This window comes from Cebus imitator, unplaced genomic scaffold (genome assembly GCF_001604975.1).
Source record: "Cebus imitator isolate Cc_AM_T3 unplaced genomic scaffold, Cebus_imitator-1.0 Scaffold41, whole genome shotgun sequence".
Classification (NCBI taxonomy): Eukaryota; Metazoa; Chordata; class Mammalia; order Primates; family Cebidae; genus Cebus; species Cebus imitator.
In genome coordinates this window covers 1,237,582-1,258,598 of record NW_016107356.1, presented here as the reverse complement: position 1 = coordinate 1,258,598, position 21,017 = coordinate 1,237,582, and the positions used below count along the sequence as shown (strand labels likewise).

At 49.3% G+C, this 21,017-nt stretch overlaps 2 protein-coding genes across 4 annotated transcripts in view; one reads left to right on the top strand and one right to left on the bottom strand.

Moving 5' to 3' along the window:
• The window catches only part of LPIN2 (lipin 2), a 93,433-nt gene extending 85,265 nt beyond the window's left edge, over nt 1-8,168 (top strand). For both annotated transcript variants that reach the window (XM_017526073.2, XM_017526071.2), the window contains exons 15-20: nt 995-1,143; nt 1,677-1,763; nt 3,037-3,189; nt 3,540-3,654; nt 4,294-4,397; nt 4,731-8,168. In XM_017526073.2, the coding sequence (XP_017381562.1) occupies nt 995-1,143; nt 1,677-1,763; nt 3,037-3,189; nt 3,540-3,654; nt 4,294-4,397; nt 4,731-4,875 (753 nt within the window). In that variant the 3' untranslated portion in view covers nt 4,876-8,168. The remainder of the gene's footprint in view (nt 1-994; nt 1,144-1,676; nt 1,764-3,036; nt 3,190-3,539; nt 3,655-4,293; nt 4,398-4,730) is intronic.
• Nucleotides 8,169-11,145: 2,977 nt separating this feature from the next.
• Nucleotides 11,146-21,017, bottom strand: part of EMILIN2 (elastin microfibril interfacer 2) — a 66,154-nt gene continuing 56,282 nt past the window's right edge. Inside the window, exons 5-8 of one of the 2 annotated variants that reach the window (XM_017526070.2) lie at nt 17,878-18,261; nt 15,999-16,031; nt 15,213-15,341; nt 11,146-12,136 (exon numbers count right to left, since the gene is read on the bottom strand). In XM_017526070.2, the coding sequence (XP_017381559.1) occupies nt 11,799-12,136; nt 15,213-15,341; nt 15,999-16,031; nt 17,878-18,261 (884 nt within the window). In that variant the 3' untranslated portion in view covers nt 11,146-11,798. The remainder of the gene's footprint in view (nt 12,137-15,212; nt 15,342-15,998; nt 16,032-17,877; nt 18,262-21,017) is intronic. The other variant, XM_037737624.1, reaches the window with a different exon arrangement.

The window sequence follows — 21,017 nt, the reverse complement described above, 5'->3', positions numbered from 1 at the left end:
CTTGCATGATCCCTGTAGGACTTATTTTAGTAATGGTTTAATTTGATGCACATCCTCTTCTGTCCACCTGACCCCAGCTGCATACACACTACATGTCATGGTCGTGTCAATGCCTACCCACAGTGGAACCATGACTCCCACCCCCAGGAGCCATCAGGCCCACCTGGGAAACCTGTGGCTTGGGTCCTGCCACCCACCCCAGACTTCCTTCCTCCATCTCGGAGAGTTAGTTGTGCACAGCTAACCCAGCGCTGGGCCAGGTACTGTCTCTTAGGAGCCACAGCAATAAAGAAATGATATTTATTTATTTATTTTTTTGAAACGGAGTTTCGCTCTTGTTACCCACGCTGGAGTGCAGTGGCACAATCTCGGCTCACTGCAACCTCCGCCTCCTTGGTTCAAGCAATTCTCCTGCCTCAGCCTCCCGAGTAGCTGGGACTACAGGCGCACGCCACCATGCCCATCTAATTTTTGTATTTTTAGTAGAGACGGGGTTTCACCATGTTGACCAGGATGGTCTCGATCTCTTGACCTCGTGATCCACCCGCCTCGGCCTCCCAAAGTGCTGGGATTATAGGCGTGAGCCACGGCGCCAGGCCTAAGAAATGATATTTTAGACACAATTTCTCCTCTCTTGTTTATTTCCCACCCTGACTTTGACCCATTTTCATTATGAAAAGGTCTTGCTGGGACCAGAGCAGGCTATGGCTAAAGCAGTGATTCTCAGGTGTGGTAGAAGAGTAGTAGACGAAGAGTAGTAGACCTTTTGCTTTGTGGGGGTTCAGCGAAGTCCCTGGAACCCTAAAACACTGTTGAGTCAGTGGCTCCCTCAGCGTTGTTAGCTGTGCTGGGCACAGGGTGGCCTGTTTGACACCCTGGAGAGCATCCTGCCTCTTGCTGGGATTCCAAGACACCAGTTGTTCTGTAATTTTTTAAATTGTTTCAAACTGTATGTTTCCAGCTGATTTTCTTTATTCTTATGTTTTTTAAAAAGGCAAAACTGAAGCTCCATGATGGCCCAAATGATGTTGTGTTTAGTATTACAACCCAGTATCAAGGCACCTGTCGCTGTGCAGGAACCATTTACCTGTGGAACTGGAATGACAAGATCATCATTTCTGATATTGATGGGACAATTACCAAGTAAGCTCCATCCTTTGGGCGGGTGGCAGGGAGCAACCCCGTATTCAGGGAGGGGCACGCAGTGTATGGTGGGGAGTTCCTCACTTGGGGCTGGCAGCCGTCAGCAAAGGCACTTTAAAGCCATATGCCCTGAGGCATCTCCAATATAGTTCACATGGGGTCATTTTCCGTATGGAGAAGATTGGGGAGGGCAGACATAACAAATGTCAAAAATCACTTTTGGAAAGATTTAGTTATTTGATTTCAATTCTGTTATGAAAACAAAGAAGCCCCTTGACATTAAAGTAGAAGAAAAGAGAATGCGTGGTGGTCAGTTACCTCCGAACACACACATCTGGCGCTCTGGAGACTCCACTTTCAGAAGCACCTCAGTGGGTACATTTCCAGGGACTCCTTGCAGTTGCATGAAGCTGTGATGAAATCCACTTTCATGAGTGTCCCGTCACCAGTTATTTATTGGCAGCTGATAGTCAACCAAATAGGAATACATGTTTGATTCCTGATAACTTTTCCTGTGTCTACCGTCATCTTAGGTCTGATGCTTTGGGACAGATTCTCCCACAGCTGGGCAAAGACTGGACTCACCAGGGTATAGCAAAGCTCTACCATTCCATCAATGAGTAGGTACCCTCCCCACATGTTAACTCGCTCTAGTGAGCTGGAAGCTTGCTTTAATAACTATTATAATAACTATAGAACAATGGTGTATATCTTCAGTCCACGTAAATCATGTGTTTATGCTGCAGCATTCCTGCTCTTCCTCACTCCTTTCCCATTGATGATGGGTGAGCTGTATGTGCCTGGCATCGCACGATGTGTCTTACGTGTGTCATCTCAGTTAATCCCCACGGTGCTGTGTTTTTCAGGCACTAATTACACCTATAACTGAAACTATAGTTATTTTTTTAGCTAGAATTTAACAAGAGAGCTGATTTACATTTTTGCTTTTTTTTCTGGGTATTTTAAAATTGTATTTCTTTGCATAGATAGTGCACGTGTGTATGGGGGAAATAGTTCTCACATGGGCTGCTCTCTCTTGGGGCATCCTTTGTGGGGGGAAGATAGCAGTGCCATGGTCTTTGTGGGATCCTAACACATGCATTACATTGATCTGAATAATCTCAGTGTCTTCAGCATTAGTTGAGAATGCCATAATATGAAAAATTAAGAATATGTCAGTTACCTGAGTATAATTTTGCTTCTTGTCTGATGAAGTGGTTTGCATCTTGCACATTACCTTTACAAATAAGATCCCCCATATTTTTTTTCTTTACAGTAGGTAATTTAAAGATAGTCCAAGGTTTTTTCTGTTCTCTAATATGGCTTTCATGGACTAGATGCTGAACATTTTGTATCAGTACTTAAAAATTTAACATAGTTCTTAGTTGCCTGTACCTCAATTTTTTTTTTGCCACGGTATTTTCCATGGAAAGGTGAAATCTCTATAATCCTATGCAGTTTCCTGCTAAATTGGAGAATTTGGCTTTCACAGTAAATGAGAGGAACTTTATTTGGATCTTTTAAAAGGAAAGTTCAGGCTGGGAGTGGTGGCTCACACCTGTAATCCCAGCACTTTGGGTGGCTGATGCAGGTGTGTCACCAGAGGTCAGGAGCTCGAGATCAGCCTGACCAACATGGTGAAACCCCATCTCTACTAAAAAATATAAAAATTAACGAGATGGTGTTGCGTACCTGTAATCTCAGCTACTTGGGAGCCTGAGGCAAGACAATCACTTGAATCCAGGAGGGGGAGGTTGCAATGAGCCGAGATGGTGCCACTGCACTCCAGCCTGGGTAACAAAGTGACTCCGTCTCAGAAAAGAAAAATATTGGTGTTTTTTTCTTTTTTTTTCTTAGCCAAAACGTGGGTTAACAGGGTGTGTTTTCTTTCAGGAATGGCTACAAGTTCCTGTACTGCTCGGCCCGTGCCATTGGCATGGCTGACATGACCCGTGGCTACCTGCACTGGGTCAATGACAAGGGCACGATCTTGCCCCGGGGTCCCCTGATGCTGTCCCCCAGCAGCCTGTTCTCTGCCTTCCACAGGTACACCCACATGTGGACAGGGCTGGGCCCAAGGTGGGAGGATGTGTGGGAGCAGACGTCAGACCTTGGAGCTGCCACACCTCTCCCAGCTCTTTGGCCTCTGTGGTGTCCTATCACATACTGCCTGGGGAAGAAAGTCAAGTTCTAGGAAACGTCAAATTTTCTCCTTCCCTAAACTTCATCACTCAGATTTTCTTAGTTATCAAACTTGCAAAGAAGGAGAAGGAAAGATTCCACTTAAAAGGATTGAAGATGTTGGGTGGCTGTGAGCACTAACATTTTTTCAGGACCACTCACTGGGAAAAAGGACCATTTGGAGTTTGGTGATTGTATTTGTATTTTTTTCTTAGAGAAGTGATAGAAAAGAAACCAGAGAAGTTCAAAATTGAATGTCTAAATGATATCAAGAATCTGTTTGCCCCATCTAAGCATCCCTTCTATGCCGCCTTTGGAAACCGTCCAAATGTGAGTATCTCCTGGGCTCTGGGTTCTGATGTGGGTGAAATTCAGAGGGATGTACTTCCTGGGGTATAGCCACATCCCATTCTCAAAGCAGTTTTGTAAGCAAAATGAGACATCTGTTTTGCTCGCTCGGTTTTCACTAGATCTGTTCCAAATTTCTGTAGAAACTGGGGAAGTCCTGTAGGTACAGATCTGCCCCAAAATTTCTACGAAGGACACTTTCCCTTTGTTTCTGTGGCTGCCATTCCATCTCCTCAGGTGGCTCCGACTCCTTCTAAGCAGTTCTAAGCTGCATCCTTGGACTACCCCAGAGCCAGGGTCAGTGCTGGCCCTTCACTAGCCAACCTGCCTCCCTTCCACAGGGCCATCACCCCTCAGGTGTGCAGATGTGGCCTCCTGGCCTCTTCTGCCCCAGGGCCCCTGGCTTCCTCTTGGTGGCTGCCTGAGTTTTCGGACTCTCCAAACGCCACTCTGTAGTTTAGGTTTGTCTGAAGCTCAGTTTCAGTGACAGCTGCATTGTGCCAGCTCCACATGTTTTCCATTGAGTCTGTCTGGTGCAGTGCTTCTGGCTCACAAGGAGCCTGAGAAGCATCTCCTTATTTCTCCTCCCTGGAATCACCCACTTGCTGTTTTCTTCTACAGGATGTCTATGCCTACACACAAGTTGGAGTTCCAGACTGTAGAATATTCACCGTGAACCCCAAGGGTGAATTAATACAAGAAAGAACCAAAGGAAACAAGTCATCGTAAGTGTATTCCTAGCTCTCAGCCCAGCACCCTGCAGTCAGGGGATATAGTTGGGGAAGGACAGCCCCTGTCCCTTTCCTCCCAATCCTTGAGATCAGGCCCCACTCAAAGGATAGCTACATCTGCTCTATGGGTATCTCTCTTTCCCAATAGCTGTTTGAGGGGTTCCTGATTATCCTAGACTTGTAAAACGGAGTCTGGGGTCGGACTGAGACCTGCCTCTGAACCTGCCCACCTCAGGAATCCGAGTAACAGCTTCACAGCCCCTCATCCCGTTCCTTTGACCAATCTTGAAGTAATAGCCCTTGCTTCTTCCCCAACCCTTCTCCTAGGTATCACAGGCTGAGTGAGCTCGTGGAGCACGTGTTTCCCCTTCTCAGTAAGGAGCAGAACTCCGCTTTTCCCTGCCCAGAGTTCAGCTCCTTCTGCTACTGGCGAGACCCAATACCTGAAGTGGACCTGGATGACCTGTCCTGAGGCAGCACCTCAGTGGGTGGGTGGGGCTTGGTCCCCCTTCCCACAGCAAGGGAAGGTGGCTGGCCCTTCTGCTGACCTTGGATACCAGCCTTCCCCATGGGGACGGGCAGTCCTGGAGCTGGTCCTGCCATCCTCCTTTGCCTTCCCAGCTCGGCAAGACTGCAGCTCAGCTCCTGGAAGGAGAAGGGAGGAATTGGGCCCTGGGGCTGGAGACCTGGGATCTCTCCTTTGTAGGTCGTACACATGCTTCCTACTGTGTGCTGGGAGCTCCTTCAATTGCATCATTTTAAAGGAAGAAAAAAGGCAGTTGAAGAATGGACCAAAACACTGCACCCAGTGAAGTTACAGTTTCCACTGGGCAGTTGAGGTGGCTTCTCTCTCTGACCAGGGCTGTCTTCAGATGTCAGGGCCCCTGAACGACTGCAGTCTCCATCAGTGATGCTGGCCGAAGCTGCCTGTGCACATTTCTTCTCTGGGCACCTCCTCGTTTCTCGCTACACTGAACAGGTCAGCTGCTCCAGTGAGCCAAGTTGGGCAGGACCCCCGCCCCAGGCCCATGCACCAGAGCCACTGAGCCCAGTCCCATAAACGTGGCCATCTCGGGGGAAAGATCCCCACAGAACATCTTCCTGTCATCTATGACGACTCCAGGAGCCCTTTTAGTTATTCTTAGACTTCACGAGAACAGGTCTCACAGGTATATATTTGATGTCTGTAATAAAAGTGGGAAGGTGGGTTTTAAAACAAACCAAAAACCCTCTAACAACTCTGCTTTTAGGGAGGCCTCAGAAATGCAGATATGCAGTTGAATGGGGTCCTAGGAAGAGCGCTATATCCCTCTGTTTGCTGCCTGGCGTAAATGGGCCTTTGGAAAGTGTCTTGCTTTGGGACAAGATTTCTAAAATTCTGTGATTGAGATTTGACAGGGAAGCACAGTGAAGCTTGCTTAAAGGCACTGACCAGCTTTGTGTGACTTTGGCTTTTGGAATCACACCCTGTAATCGGGCCTGTGGAAGCCTTGAGCCTGTGTCAAAGAGGGGTCTTGGAGCTCCTATGGAGCAGACTGCCCCCTCCCAGCACTGTCCCCACCCCAGCCTTGTGAGATCCCATGAGGACATGGGTACCCATGTATTTTCACTAAAATATACATAGCAGCTCCATTTACTGATACAGTTGTAATGAGCTCACATCATATGTCTGAAGAGATGGCACCAGGGAAAGGTATGCTGTGAGCCGCTCCAGAGCTTTTGATATGCTTGATGTTGACAGAGCTGCACTATTAACACTAAGAGAACTGTCAGGAGCCCAGAACCAACCCCAGGTCTTGGTCTCCATTGGCGAGAACACAGGACATGGTGGTTCCTGAGCAGAGAGGGAGCTGCAGATAAAGGCTTGGTGCTCAGGGTGGTCTCATGGCCAACTTTTCATGGCCCTGCCGTTGTAGTGGAACCTGCACATGTTTGGGTTTGTTTCACCTAAGATAATGCTGATCTAGAGATGGAGAAATAGGGGTGGTTATTTTTCCAGATTGGAGAGTCGAAAAGTTCCTGACTGATTTCAGCCATTTTTCCTAGTGCTGTCAGATGCAGAGACAATGTTTAAGTCCCCTGAACACAGTTCTCAGTGGCAAAACCTAGGGAAGGCACATGTTCCCAGAGAAGGGACCACATGAGCCTTTGGTGCAAAGCTTCCCCTGGCTTACATAGTTCACAAGGACAAATTATTTAATGAGTTTATTTATGTATAGATTAGGGATCCTGGGTTCTGTTTATATGAAGTCTGCCCAGTTTGTGAATTAAAATCTAGCATAGCAGCCATGCAGCCACCTTGTTCCATAGATGTCATCTGCGTGTCCTCTTGACTGCCCTCTATTGAGAGAAAGAAGGAGAGCTTTATGTGCTTAACTGAGCTTATAGTAGGACTTCTTTGCATATATATGGTACTAAAAATCTTAATATACATCTTTAATCCTTTTTAGGTTGTCCTTTAAAGAGTTTTTGACTAGTTTCTTTTTCTTGACAGCTCTTTTCTTTGGACATATGGGCCTCCTTAGAGGGTCCAGCCTAGGACCCAGCTCTCCTGGCCCTGCCCTGTGTTGAAGGTGACTGGTCCCTCTGTCCCTGTGTCTGCTAGCACTAGACTTTGTTGCTGTAGATTGATCCAGTGGGTACATAGGCTAATTAATGTGAGTCTTTTTCCTTGTTTAAAGGAGTCCCTCTTGCTAAAAGTAGATGATTACTATTTCTGTCGTGTTAGGAAAGTATTAAGTTTGTGCTGAAAATCCATTGCCATTTGGTACAAATGACATTTGTTCTTTCTGTGAAAGAGTTGCCCTCAAATGTGTTTGTACACAAACCCTTAGGATGGTGAGTTGAAGCATCACCCTTGCACTATCTTCAGTGACGGGGGGGGTGATGGCTCAGGGAGATTGCAGGCAGATTGGGCTCTAAGTCATTTTATCAGTTGCTCCATTGGTGAAGTGGCCCTTTCCCTCTTTGCAATTCAGTCTAACTTGTATTTGCTTTGCTGTCTGTGCTGAAGCCCATTCTGCGTGGGTTGCTGTCTGCCTCTCATCAGACTGTGAGGTGCTCGTGTGGACCTGGAGGATGCAGGCTGTCTCCATGTTTAGGTACTGTGTTATGTTTTGCTCTGTCTAAAAACATCTACATAGTTTTCAACTAGAAAAAGAAAAAACTTAAAAATGGGATGTCCTAAAATGAAAGCTGCTCAAAGTCACAGAACAACTGAGGGATAAAGGAGATTGGATGACTGGGAAACGCTGCCCCTGAATAGCCCCTGTGACTGTGGGGCCTGCACACAGCCTTTCCGCAGTTGGCATAGTGGGTGCAGGCCAACAGTTTAAAGAATAAACAGAAGTCGGCCCTTTCACTTTTTTGCAAGTTGGCAAAAACAGACTTTAGGGAATTTCATCTTTTTTTCATACCATGATGTTTTCCCATGTTTTTGAGCTTCCAGCATTTAATAAAAATGGTTAAAAAATGAATTTTTCCCTGAAGTGCTCCTTCCAGGTGAAAACTACTCTTTTGGTTTGGTTTGAAAGTAAGAAAGGGAGGGGAAACTTTGCTTTTTTAATAATTATGTTCAGCCTATGATGAAGTATTTGATTATTGACAGCAATGTCTCTAATAAGTTTTAAGTTGTCCAAAGTTAATTGTAAACATCAGTATAGTACTCTTAGTTATGGTAAAGCAATTGTTGCAAGATGAATGGCTCATATTTTGATGCAGTGTTTGATGTTCAAAACAAAGTGTTACAACAATAAATGAACAGAAACTGAATGCATTAGGCTCTTTCATTCAGGGGACATTGAAACTATCTCTCTAGATTCTTGCCAGAAATTGGTAATTTCCATAAATTAGCACTTAAATTTGTCTACAGGAGGGGATCCTTTTTGTTGCATATTTTTAAAACCTGGCTCCAGAAGTGCAGCTGCACCCCCAGGAACTAATCTCTTGCTTTGTATGTTCTGCCAGGAAAACCCATCCATATGTGACTTCTGCTGTGGTCTTGCTGCTGTCCGGGAGGGAGGCTGTGTTTAGTTTATCTCCTATCCCTCAGCCTTGAATTCCCTGGGAGTCCTGGCCAGAGCCCTGGGACAACCCACCTTTCTTTAAACCCTTCCTCAGTGTGGATACGATTTAGCAATCAATCCTGATGTTTTTATCACAAAGTTAGAGTGATCTTTGATCAAAACCACATCCCATATATTATTAAATGGTGATCTTTTTGTCCTTTCAGAATGTTGGGCCCTTACCAGATACAGCATATGTTGAACCCTGCATCCCAAAGGCCCTCCACGTGAGCGTGTGTTTAGGATGGAAATGTTATGCATTTCCTGCCTCCTTGCCATGACGTGGTGGCTGGGTGATGGCAACTACGTATCGGTCTTTGGGAACACAAGAGCTCAGGGAGATTGGCTAGAAAGGAAATGGTCTTTACCCAGAGCAGCTTTGAGGGCTTCAGAGGAACAGTGGACTTTTTATCCCTGAGCTCTGAGGACGTGCCTGTGTGTGGCTTCTTTCTGTTGTGCCCTGTACCCATTGGAGTTGGCGTGTGTCCTTCCTTTTTCCTTCCCATTTATAGGATGGCATAAGGAAAATACGCATTTATGCTTAGAAAGGGGCTGTGGGGCAGATATGTGCAAACCCAGGTTTCCAAGCTACAGGCATGAACTTCAGTGATTCCAATCACAAATACTCCCTGTCAGGCTGCAAATACATAAATTGTGAGAAACAATTAGTCATCTGGGAAATCTGGATTAGCATGCCAACCAGGACATAATTTCAAATGCAGTTTAAGATGTGCATTTATTGATGATACCATTTTGTTTTTAATCATGTAAATGAGACCATTTGCTAGTGTTACATGGAGGTGGGGAGGGCATGTCACAGTCCTTCTCTACTTAAGAAGTGTCCTGACCTTTTCTCAGCAACAGCATGGTATCAGAAGTTGTGAACTTGTTTGTGCCTGTGTCTCAAGGTTTGGTATGCCTCTGACTCACAAGCATGCTGCTTCGGGTCTGATGACTTCTTGAGGAGCTGCTCAGAACCCCACAGCCTTAAGCTCAGCTGACCCTGTTCTACTACCTGTACAGAAAGCCTTTCCTTTCTAAAGATGCCTCCTAGATGGGCCAGGATCCAGCTATTATCCTGCTTTATCTCAAAGTAGAGGCAGGCTCCAGCTATAATGAGGCGTATTGTGTTTTGCCTGTCTTGATTGAATACACAGAGCTGAGATTCACCTTCGTTGGTGAGTTGAGATGCTCTGAGAGGAGGACCGGGTTTTACCCAGTGCTCCAGAGCCGTCTACGGAGTAGGGAAAGCATCAGGCAGTCATCACCCACCTTCTGCCTGGAACCTGCCCCTGCAGCTCTTGAGCACGTCCCTTGGGCACTGAGTGTGGTCTTTTCAAAAGGAGTGTGGGGGAGAGGGCGACGGCGCGTGCCAGCTGGGTTTTCCTGAAAACACTGCTGCACTGGGGCTTTTTCCATGAGTCATTCCTAGGGCAGCCAAGGATACTCTGACAGCTCCCTTTAGCCAGTTCCCCAGCTGTAGTAACGGGGTGAGATGCCATTCTCCCCCCTGCTCCTGGACAAAGAGATCCAAATTTTAAATAGTAAAATGGCAGACCTTTAGTTCTTGCTCTTTTCTTCCTAGCTAGGGTGGGGGGAATAAGTAGGAACTTTGACATGTCCAGTGGCCACCCTATAAGTTAATTTGCATACAGTCCTTAAAGCATTTCTATAGCATAAGAACATCTTCTAGTGGCTTGATGAGCCAAGGAAACCACAGGTCTTGTTTCTACTGTGCAAACCTTTCCCTGAAGCAGGAGCCACTGCAGACAAACCTCTTGAACACCAAACAGGGAAGGAAGTGGTGATTTATTCAGCCAGGAGCTGCCACAGGTAAAAATACTTCAACAACAGAGCTCCCGGACAAAATCCTTGCCCTTTTAAAGGCTTACAATTTTAGAAATTACATGTGAAAGGGTCTTGATCCAGGACCCTTTCATGGGTGGGGTACGTGACTATGTGGGGATTTGATTGTGTTTAAGCAAAAACAATGCCTTCTGGAAGGACTCCTCCATACCATGCCTGCGATCTACAGGAGTGTGATTAAGGGCGGCGCCCGGTCTGCCAGCCTTTACTTCTCCAATTGAAATGCAATGTGGAAGTCTAGTGGGGAAGGGGTCTTAAAAGCTTAAGAGGATTAAGGGTCTCCTTCCTCATCCCCAGTGGGACTTGATTAGCCAGATTTTACCAACCTGATCCATAGAGACCACCTTGAGCTAAGGGTACTGAGAGGTCTCTGGCGGCTGGTGACATTAATACTCTGGGGCCTCCCTTCAGAGCAGACATCTTGCTGTGGGATGATACCGTGTTCTCGGATGGGCTCAGCTGCCAGCATTATATTGGGCCTCCTGGTGCTTAGGAACCCGAGAGGCTCCTCGAGCTGTGTCTGCTGGAGAGTGGTGCAGTGAAGCAGCAGGGAACAGTTAGCCTGGGCAGCCGCTGTGGGCTCCGAGTGCAGCATCCGCAGAGGAGCCCCTCCAGCTGCAGATCACGTGGGGCCTTGACTCCGTCTCCACAAACCAAAAACAAAACCCAAGTATATGGCTTGGATGGGGAGGGGTAACAGTTTTGTAGCTGAGATTAATTTTACTCAATTACTTTTTATAGCCCTTTTTGAAACAATTTCCTTTCTGCAGTTTGCTTTTTAGCAACAACTCCCAATCTGTAAGGCATGCTTCACAAAAGTAACTGGAAGTGGCTTTACATCTTTATTGACACTTCCTGTCTTTGCACTGAAATGGTATGTCATTGAAGGAGCCCAACAAGCTTTGGGAACAGTCTCTAACACGTCACCATTTACAGCTGGGGCAAGGCCCGGGTGAGTAGGGGTAAGTAAGTCCCAGGTGGCAGTGGTGAACCAGGCATGGAATAGCCCAAGTCAAGTTGGGGGTCTCTGTGCGGTGGCACTTCAGTGTTTAAACCTCTGCGTGCAGTGTAAAGACAGCTGGCCACAGTGCTACCGTGCAGTAAAGACCAGCCACGGTGACTGGATCTCCCCTGCGAGGATGGAGCCTCTGCGGCAAAGTCAGGCCCAGTCCAGGGCCCTCAGAGTGCAGCTACGGGTGGAGGCCTTTCCAAGTCTTCCAGTTGTCAAGTTAACATGACAGAAAACTCAGTGGCCACATCTGCCATGTGCCTTACTCTTGACGGCCTGGCTGGACATAGTAAGGCACGGTGTCCTCAACAGCAAGGAAAGGCCTTTATGTTGGGGACAGGTGGGAGGACATAGGTGGAAAACGCTAGCCCAGTGCTTCTATTACATATAAAACCGAATATATTAAAGCTTTGGAGTTTTTACAGCTGTCTTTCCCCTGACCTCTCCCTCACCGCCCTAGAGGTGGGAAAGGAAAGGATATAAGAAAACCCCACTAAATGTGGAGTACATTTCATCAAAGTCTGTGTGAGCCAGCTTGCCCCCAGTCACCACGACGTTGACTGCATCTCCTGCCTTCAAGTGCACGATGAGGTGGAATGCCCCCAGACCCCCGCAGGTGCGCAGAGCCCCTGGGGAGTGGTGGTATTCCAGGAACTCTCTCCTGTACCCAGCAGTATGCAGCTGGGCTACGCTGGTGTTGGCGACCGATAGCACTGCTTCCACATAGGCGTCTCTCTCAGGGGTGAGGGTGGCCGTGATCAGGTAGCGCCCATCATAAGGAGCCGTGAAGACCCCTGCAGGGAGAAAGGTAAGCGTTATGCTCATTTGCTGCTGTCACAGTCCTTGCCATAGCAGTAAGTGGTCCCCTAGTGGTTAACCTGGGCCTGGGAAACCAGCCATCTCTGTCTTCCCATGGCAGCTAGTTGCCTGCCTCAGCTTCTTTTTATGCTCACCCCCTACAGCCTACCAGTAATGCAGAGGCCACTTTAGCTACATACCACTTTTTGCCATAGACCTAAGAATGCCTCTTGGGGCATTTCTCTCTAAAGGCTAACTTAAAGTCAGCCTCAAAACTTGGCTGCTGGGCAGAATACCCATGAGGCAGGGCCAATAAAAACGAAGTTTGCCACCAACCCAGGGAGAAGCAGACACAGTACCATGTAACCCCAGGGGCCACGCCAGGCTCCTCCTGCACGAGGTCCATTCTCCCCGCGTTGGGCAGTGGCCAGAAATGAGTGCTGATACTCAGCCCATGACCCACACATTTTGGGCCTGGGGTGGGAAGGGAAGTGGTGGCCAGAGGTGAGGAAGGTGAAAAGATCTGTATGTGCCACTATTTGCTCTTCAGAAGCAGCTATAGGTGGCCCCACAGCTAGGAGAATCAGTGCCCACACCAAATGCGGGCAGGGATGGCCGTTACAGGCTCCACGGTGGACACCAGACCTTGCCAGTGACCACAATCTAAGAGCTGACATAAAACAGAGGGCCCAGGAGCTATAAAGAGTGATCCGGGCCATGCACAGTGTGGCTCACGCCTGGAATCCCAGCACTTTGGAAGGCCAAGGTGGGCAGATCACCTGAGGTCAGGAGTTCGAGACTAGCCTGGACAACACAGCAAAACCCCGTCTCTACTAAAAATACAAAAACCTTAGCCGGGCATGGTGGCATGCATCTGGAGTCCCAACTACACGGGAGACTGAGACACAAGAATCCCTTGAACCTGGGTGGCAGAGGTTGCAGTGAGCCGAGATGGTGCTACAACACTTCAGTCTGCTCTGGGAAACAGAAGAAGCCCAGCCACCCAGCCCCCTTCCCAACTTTGAACAGCAAGTAACTGAAGGCTTTCCAGAGTCTTCCTAAGGCACCTGGCCCCAAGGCCAGCACCAGTCCCAGTGTTCTGGGTGTGGTCTTCACCTTGGTTCAGAGTCGCCTGTGATGAAGCCTTGCTCAGTTCACCCAGAATTACCTTTCTGCACCTGCTCCATGCAAGACTAGAGGTAGCTCTGGGAATGCGATATCATAGGTCACCATCCCTGCTGGCAAGCACTACCTGACCTATCCAAAAGCATGAGCCATCCCCATGGCCAAGGCAGTGCAGAATTACCTGGGAAGGGTTGCCTTTTTATAGTCAGGCAGATGGCAGCAGGGTAGAAGAGCCCCTGCCCCAACTAGGAACGTCAGGTGCCCATCAGGTGATGATCCTGCAGTTGTTAACTGTCTCTAAAATAATGATTGTTCGCAGCCAGGACCACAGAAAGGCAGTTGCCCAATAGACAAAACCTGAAGGTTGTGGTCAGCTGCTTCCTGATAAGATCTCAGGAGTTGGGCAATTAAACTCACACATGCGCCTTAAGAGGCAAGATGACGTTTACAATGGCCTTTAACTGGTGTATGACCTGGGAACACGCGACTGGTAAGGGAAGAACCTTGTGTGAGCATGCACACAACTCCGATAAACACCACGCACACTCCCCTCTGAGGTGCTGGCAGTCCACTGTGCATGCGGACAGCCCCCCAAAGGGAAGAATCAGGAAAGGGATGCAACCCACCCCCTGGAAGCATGCCAGCGTCTAAGACCCCAAGTCACTGGTCAGACCTCCCTTGAATCTCTCAGGTTACCCACTTGGCTGTCCCCCAAGTGTACTTTCCTTTTTGCTCTAAAACTTGCCTCAGTCTCTCAGCCTCGTGCCCTTTGGTCAAATTCTTTCTTCTGAGTAGGTGAGCACTGAGAGACCCATATGGATTCCCCGCCACTAACGTACTGACTCCAAAGGCCACGGCCACTCTGAGCAGAGGCCTGGGGGTATGTGGGACCCAGGAGGAAGCCACAGAGTGGTGGAAATTAAGCGGTGTTCCCCCGGCCCAGACCTGCCTTAGATGCCAAGCTCCACCTTCATCAACCTGGAGCACTGAGAATTCATTTCTCTGAGTTCTGCAGGTGACTTATCCTTGTTAACATGACACTTAAGAGCCACTGCCCTAAGGACAGTGACCAGACAGGGCAAATGTGAGGCTGGGGGTGGCTAAAAACGACCAAGAAGGAAACCAAGTCCCCCTCCCTCCCAGTGGCTTATGGGTGGCAAGGCCCCCCTGAAATCCGCTGGCCCCTCCAGGAGGCCCTGTTCACAGTGGGTGAGCAGAACAGTGACTGCTGAGGGCATAGAAAGAGGTCAGGAAAGACCCCGGGCCTCAGGACCTCCCCACACCTGCCTGGGGGCTCTGCCCTGATGGGCCCAGGCACCCCTGGCCCCTGCTTTCCTCAGAGCTGCCCAGCCTAGGTGGACACTGATAGGACACAGGGGACTGAGAGGTAAACTGCATGCCCACGATTCTTGGGACCCCCCAGAAAGAACCTGGGGCAGGGGACGCGCCAGGCGCTGCAGACAGATTCAAGCTCCCAGCTAAAGGGATTGTTACGGAGCACGAGGCCTCTGGAGAGAGCAGTCGTTTTTCTGGCTCTGCTCATCATAAACTAGGGGACCCTGCGGGAGCCTCCTGCTTGTCGTGACCCAGGATGTCAGGATGACTATCAGAGCCCGAGAGAGTGGGGCGAGGCGGTGGCTATCAGAGGCAGCCAGGGTGTGGCGGGCTGTGCTGGCAGAGCTCTCATAACCGCCATAAAAAATGAACAGCGACCCCAGTGGTGCATGCTGAGGACTAACGTGTTGACCTCACGACTAGAAAATGTTACTCACCCATGAGTCCTCGAGCCAGGAAACGTTCTATCTGAAGGCCCACTCAGCATCTGCTCTGGGGTGACATCCTCCCTGACCCCACGGGACCCAGGGAACCAGACAGCCATGGTGGGAGGGGTCCCACCTGCACTGGAGAAGGAGGGGGACACAGCACCAGTTCCCTTCAGACACTCACCCGTGCTGGGGTTGTAAACATCCCCGTCGTTCACCAGCACTTTGTTAAAGAGGACAACGCCCCCATTGCTGGGGAAAGGCTTCTGGGTGAGCCCCGCAGAAAAAGATACCAGAGAAGGCACTGGAGCTCCTGGAACAGAGAAAGGATGGAATGGGTTGACCCAGGTGCTTCTATCCTCTGGGGGAAGGGCATGGAAAACAGGCCTACATGCCAGACCCATTTTAATTTCACCCAAAGTGGTGAATCAAACTCCTCCCACCCACGGGCCAGAGGGTTCCCTGTCTGATATCAGTAGTCAGGACAGCTGAGGAATCTGAGGAAACCGGACGGGCTCTTGTTAGGAGGGTGTGTGTGTGTGTGTGCGTGTGTGAATGCACACTCATGAGCACACGTGTTAGGAGGCCAGGCCAGGTAGTGGGTGCATCATCATCTAGGGAGGTGCTTACTTACTAATAAACCAATAAAATTGGAGCCTCAGGAAGCTCGTCAGGACCACACAAGGGCAGAGGCCCACCCAGTGATCCCCTTGGGAAACTCAGTGAGCCGGGATGATGGAGGGAAGATTCCTTGTCTCGGGCCTGCCTCTAACCCTCTCTGATGAGCAAAACTTGGGGAGTTTAGTCCACTGTAGTCAGCAGAGGGCTGTCCCAGTGCTGCTGGGTGGGGAAGGGCTGGGCTCAGGCTTGATCTGTATTAACAGCCTGGAGTGAGGAGGCAGGAAATCTGGGAAGGGGCAGAGCCCACTAAGGAGAACTCTCCTGCCCCCTGGTCTCCCAGCAGACATACCTGGGGAAACTACAGGAGGTGACCTCGGGTATCCTGAAAAACAAAAAGGAAATGGCATGTCAAACAAGGTCCTATGCACCAGCTCCTTGTTCTGAGCCCCCCTTTTTCTCTTTGCTCTCACAAGTTCAAATCGAGTCTTCACCACTAAAGAAACAGACATAGAACAAGGCCGCCCACTGTCACTGCCCTCCTCGAAGCAGAGGCACATGGGTACCAACCTGTCCCTGCTTCCTCACTGGCCTATTTATCCCTGGCAGGGAAGAGGGCCCTGAGGGCAAGCTGGCTGCAGGAAAGAAAGAGATGGGCACTGGAGCCTTGGAGACTTCTCTGCGACTGAGAGTCACACGAGCCAACTAACATTTGCCCTCTGGCAGTGTTATCTGTTCAAGAGCTTCGCCTCCAACTAGACTGAATGCAGTATTTCCCAGACGGAGGCATGGGTGGGTGGGTGCATAAATGGAGGCACAAACAGATGGATGAGTGGATGCATGCAGGGAAGAGTGCACGGATTGATGTGTGGATGGATGCGTCATGGATACACAGGTGGGTGGGGGGGGGGTCCCTGGGTGCCCTGGTCTCTATGAGGATGCATATGTGGGTGGATGGATAGATGCACAGGCTGCTGGATGGATGTGCCGATGGGTGGATACATGGATAGATGTGTGGGTGGGTGGATGTATACATGGAAGCGTACGTGGAAGGATGAACGAGGCAACAAATAGCCCAAGAGAGCCTAAGCATCCATGATACATGGAACTAACAGAAGATAAGTGTTATTTTAGAAAACGCAGGACATCTGCCTAAGAGAGCTGTGATCACCGCAGCTCAGGTGGCTGAGAAGGAATAGAAAAAAAGAGCTGGTGAAAGAAAACGTCTCCTTGTCTTCTCAGCAGTGACCCAGCCTTCCGGACAGCCATGGGCATCAGGGGCCATGGGTGCACGAGGCTGTGCACTGATGGGAACTGATGGGAACCAACCTCAGCCCTGCCAGTGTCTGCATGTCCCTGATGGTCAGCCTGGTCTGATTCAGAGGGGACTGGTTTGCATTGTTCTACGGCAGATGACATGACCTGCCCCATTCAGGGTTATCTGTTTACCTGTTACAGCCCCAATCTCAGTTTCCTCATCTGTAAAACAACACTGGCTTCACAGTGCGTTGGGAGGGCTGCAGGAGACCCAGATGCAGCTCAGTCCCTGGTACATGGTCGGGATCCCGCAAATGCTCACTGCCTTCTCCTCCTGTCTCTGCTGACACTACCCCCTGTCACTGACAGTAATGGTGCAGACATTCACAACTCATGCAGAGCACTTTCCAGCGAAGCGCTCCACAGGGCTTTTCTCCTTCCTCACAGTAACGCTCTGAGGTCTGGCACTCTCCTCACTTTGTGGTTGAAGGAACTGCAGCTCAGAGAGCTCAGGAAGCTGCCCCAGGTCCCAAAGCCTGTGGTTGACAGCCTTCCTGCCCAGCCACGCAGCTGTGCCACCTGCTTTGCTACTACCTAAGCGCCTAATACCCTATGGCTTCCAAGTCCCTCCTGCTGGGAAGATCAATGAGCTGTCCATGTGGCACAGGTACTCCCACCCGCGGGCCCATTCTATTTCTAAGCATCGACGATTGCACAGTCCCTGGGGTGCCCCAGCCATTCGCATGAATGGCCCCTCAGGCCTAGGCATCTTTGCAAAGCTGCCTTTCTGAACTTGTCCCCCTGAAGGCTAGACCCCGGAACGCCAAGCCCCTCGGCAGACCCCGAGGCTCAGGCGGAAGGTCTGGGTGAGTCCCGCGCTCCTCCCCACGCTCCTCCTACCCCCCATGCTCCTCCTACCCCCCACGCTCCTCCTACCCCCCCCATGCTCCTCCCAGCGCAGCCCCGGGCCTCACCTGGTGCTCCCGCAAAGCCTTCCGCGCTGGGGACGGACCCGCGCCCAGTCTGGCCGTCCACGCCCCTTAGCAGGCCTCGACCCGAGACGCCCGCACCTGCCGGGGGCCCGGCCTGGCCCGTCTCCATGAAGACCCCGGTGGAGCCCGGCAGCCGGGGCCACATGGTCTGGCCGGGCCGCGCGGGAGGGGGTGGCCTCTCTTCTGGGGGCCGTGGCTGCAGGGGCCACTGGGGCAGGACAGGCTTCTGGCCTGTGGGCAGGCGGTGCGCAGGGTCTTCGGGGGTTGCGTGGCTGCTGGGCCTCGGTGGGGCGGGTTCGGGCTGCGGCGGCTCCGTGGGGGCCTCTACGGGCAGCGGGGGCGAGGACGGTTCCGAGGGCTGCTCTGCTGGGCATCGTGGGAAAAAGAAACACACAGGGTTAGGATCCTCAGCCCTGACTGCCCCATCAGGCCCCTCCGTAAGCCCTGGTGAGTCGGGTACCCGTGGGACTATGCGGCCGCCCCCACCGCGTGGCGCTAGCAGGACACACGGGCGTCCACCTGTGTCTTCCGAGGCAGCATGACCACCTGGGAGCCACCGGGGACCCCTGCCCAGGGCTGGGGGTTCCAGCCTCTCCTGCGTAGACAGGTGCGCTCTGCAACTGGCCTCATCCTTGGCTCCAGTGCCCAACAATTCCCGATTTCACGGCCCGTGGACACCATGGGAGCGTCGCAAATGACTGAAAGGAACCTGATGGCACCGACAGGCAGTTTCTCCAACGGCCTTTCCTAACCAATATTCCATGAGAGAAGCCCAACAGAAAACAATCTGAATGATTACTTTCTCAATTTTCCCCCAGGATGGTACAGAGCTAATTCCATTCTAGATACAGAGAAGTCCGTTCATTCCATACAACAGAATGACATCAGGATTTACATCTCTTTAGAATCCTGGTTGAGAAAGGCTGGGTTAGACAGGGAAAGAGGCAGAGGGATTGAAAAACATGGAGATTCCAGCTACAGTGGAAGATTCAGGAGTAAGACACCAGTCTAAAAACACTAAGTAAGTCCGGGTGTGGTGGCTCATGCCTGTAATCCCAGCACTTTGGGAGGCCAAGGCAGGTGGAGCACGAGGTCAGGAGCTCGAGACCAGCCTGACCACCACAGTGAAACCCAGTCTCTACTAAAAGTTAAAAAAAATTAGCCGGGTGTGGTGGTGGGCACCTGTAATCCCAGATACTCGAGAGACTGAGGCAGGAGAATCGCTTGAACTTGTGAGGTGGAAGTTGCAGTGAGCCAAGATCATGCCACTGCACTCCAGCCCAGGTGACAGAGTGAGACTATCTCAAAATAAATAAATAAATAAATAATAATAAATAAATTTAAAAAAATGCTAAGTGAAAGTCTGCTCCCTAAATAAGGAGGCTCACAGCCCCCATTCTCTGCTCAGATCCCAGCCACTTGCTTATACCTCTAGCTGGAAATAGGAGGATTCTTCAAATTGACCCTATAATGATGCCCACAGCCGTAAAACTCTATTTAGTGTCTCCCCGTTAAATGTGAATGAAAGTCAAAGTCACCTGACATATGAGGAAAGCTGCCAATATGAACGACAGAGACCAAAGCAAGCCACACCAACCAATGAAAAGGAACTCTAAAGAGACAGACACGGTGCAAGAAAATAAACACACACTGACCTCAGAGAAGACGATGACACTGCATTTAAGATGCAAGAATTGATTGCTGCACAAAAGGGATAGTCAGAGAATAAGGGTGAGCCTTTGCTGATTAAAAAGGTGCTGGCCAAAATCAGAGATTTCAATAAAAGGGTTGGTAGACAAAAATCAGGGAAATCTTTCAAAAGATAGAAGATGACAAAATGATTGACAATAGGAAGTAAATCATAAAAAAAATTAAAGGGTCAACCTAAGAAGTCCTTCCAGAAAAAAAGAGATCTGAAAAACTGGTTTGTAGGAGTGATGGGGTGGTAAGGAGAAGATTATCAAATAAATACACAACTTCCCAGAACTGAAGAAAATGAAAGATCCCAGCACAATTACTGAATAAAAGGAATAAACCAAGCCATATTCAGGACACTGAAGATAAAAGGAAGATATTATAAACTTTCAAGGGAAAAAATTTAAAAAGTGACTGCAAATCAGGAAGGCATCACCAAGCTTCTCAACAGTATTGGCAACTAGAAGACAAGGGAACAATGTCAATATTGATAGAATATAAGTATCAACCTTGAATTCTATACCCAGCCAAAATACCCATCAATTAGAAGAGTAGAATAAAGATATTTTTAGACAGCAATATTTTAAAAATTTAAAAATGCTCTCTCTCAAGCACCCTTTCTTAAAAAGCTATCGGAAAATGTGTGCTACTGAAACAAGGGAGTAAACATGAAAAAGCACCAGAGAATAAAGAAAGGAGAGAGAGGTAAAAGCCATTTCTAGGATAGTAGTGAAGGCAGGCTCAGACCTAAAGCCTTATTGCAAGTCTAGAGAATAACCAGTCCAGGCTAGATCAGGAAGAGCAAGAATTCCTGGAAGGGGGTCAATTTTTTTTTAAAGTTGAACTAACAAATGATCTGATACTTTTTATGATGTAGAAAATTGTATTAAGAGGCTGTTGAAGGGTAGGAAGACTCCAAAATAGATACCTAGTGTATACGCAACACTGTTACCAATTAAGAGAAAAGTGAAAAGGAAAGCAATACAACCTTAGAAAGCTATTGAGTTCAGCATAGCATAATAGTTGCATGTTGACTGTGGGATAACTCTGTTGGAAATTGGGAGGAAGGGGAGTCAATATACAATGTCAAAAGCTGATAAATCAATTTAGAAGTACGGAGGTAAGTACTAAAGAAAAGAAACAGCTGGAAGAGTTGCATGTGGCTGCCTCTGGGGCGTGGGAAGAAGGATGAGGAAGGCAGCAGGGAAGCTGGTTTTCATTATGACCTTCTCAGTGTTATTTAACTTATTTTTATAAAATATAATTGTAGAAGACACTGAGGGCCTATTTCTCCCCTTTCCCCTCTAATACAAGCACGCTTGAGTCTACGCGTCATCTTCCTTTTCTTTCCTCCTCCTCTCTGGACACCATCTCCCTGGCTCAGAAGCTGGCCTGCCTCCCAGGGCACAGGCCTCTGCCGGAGCCCC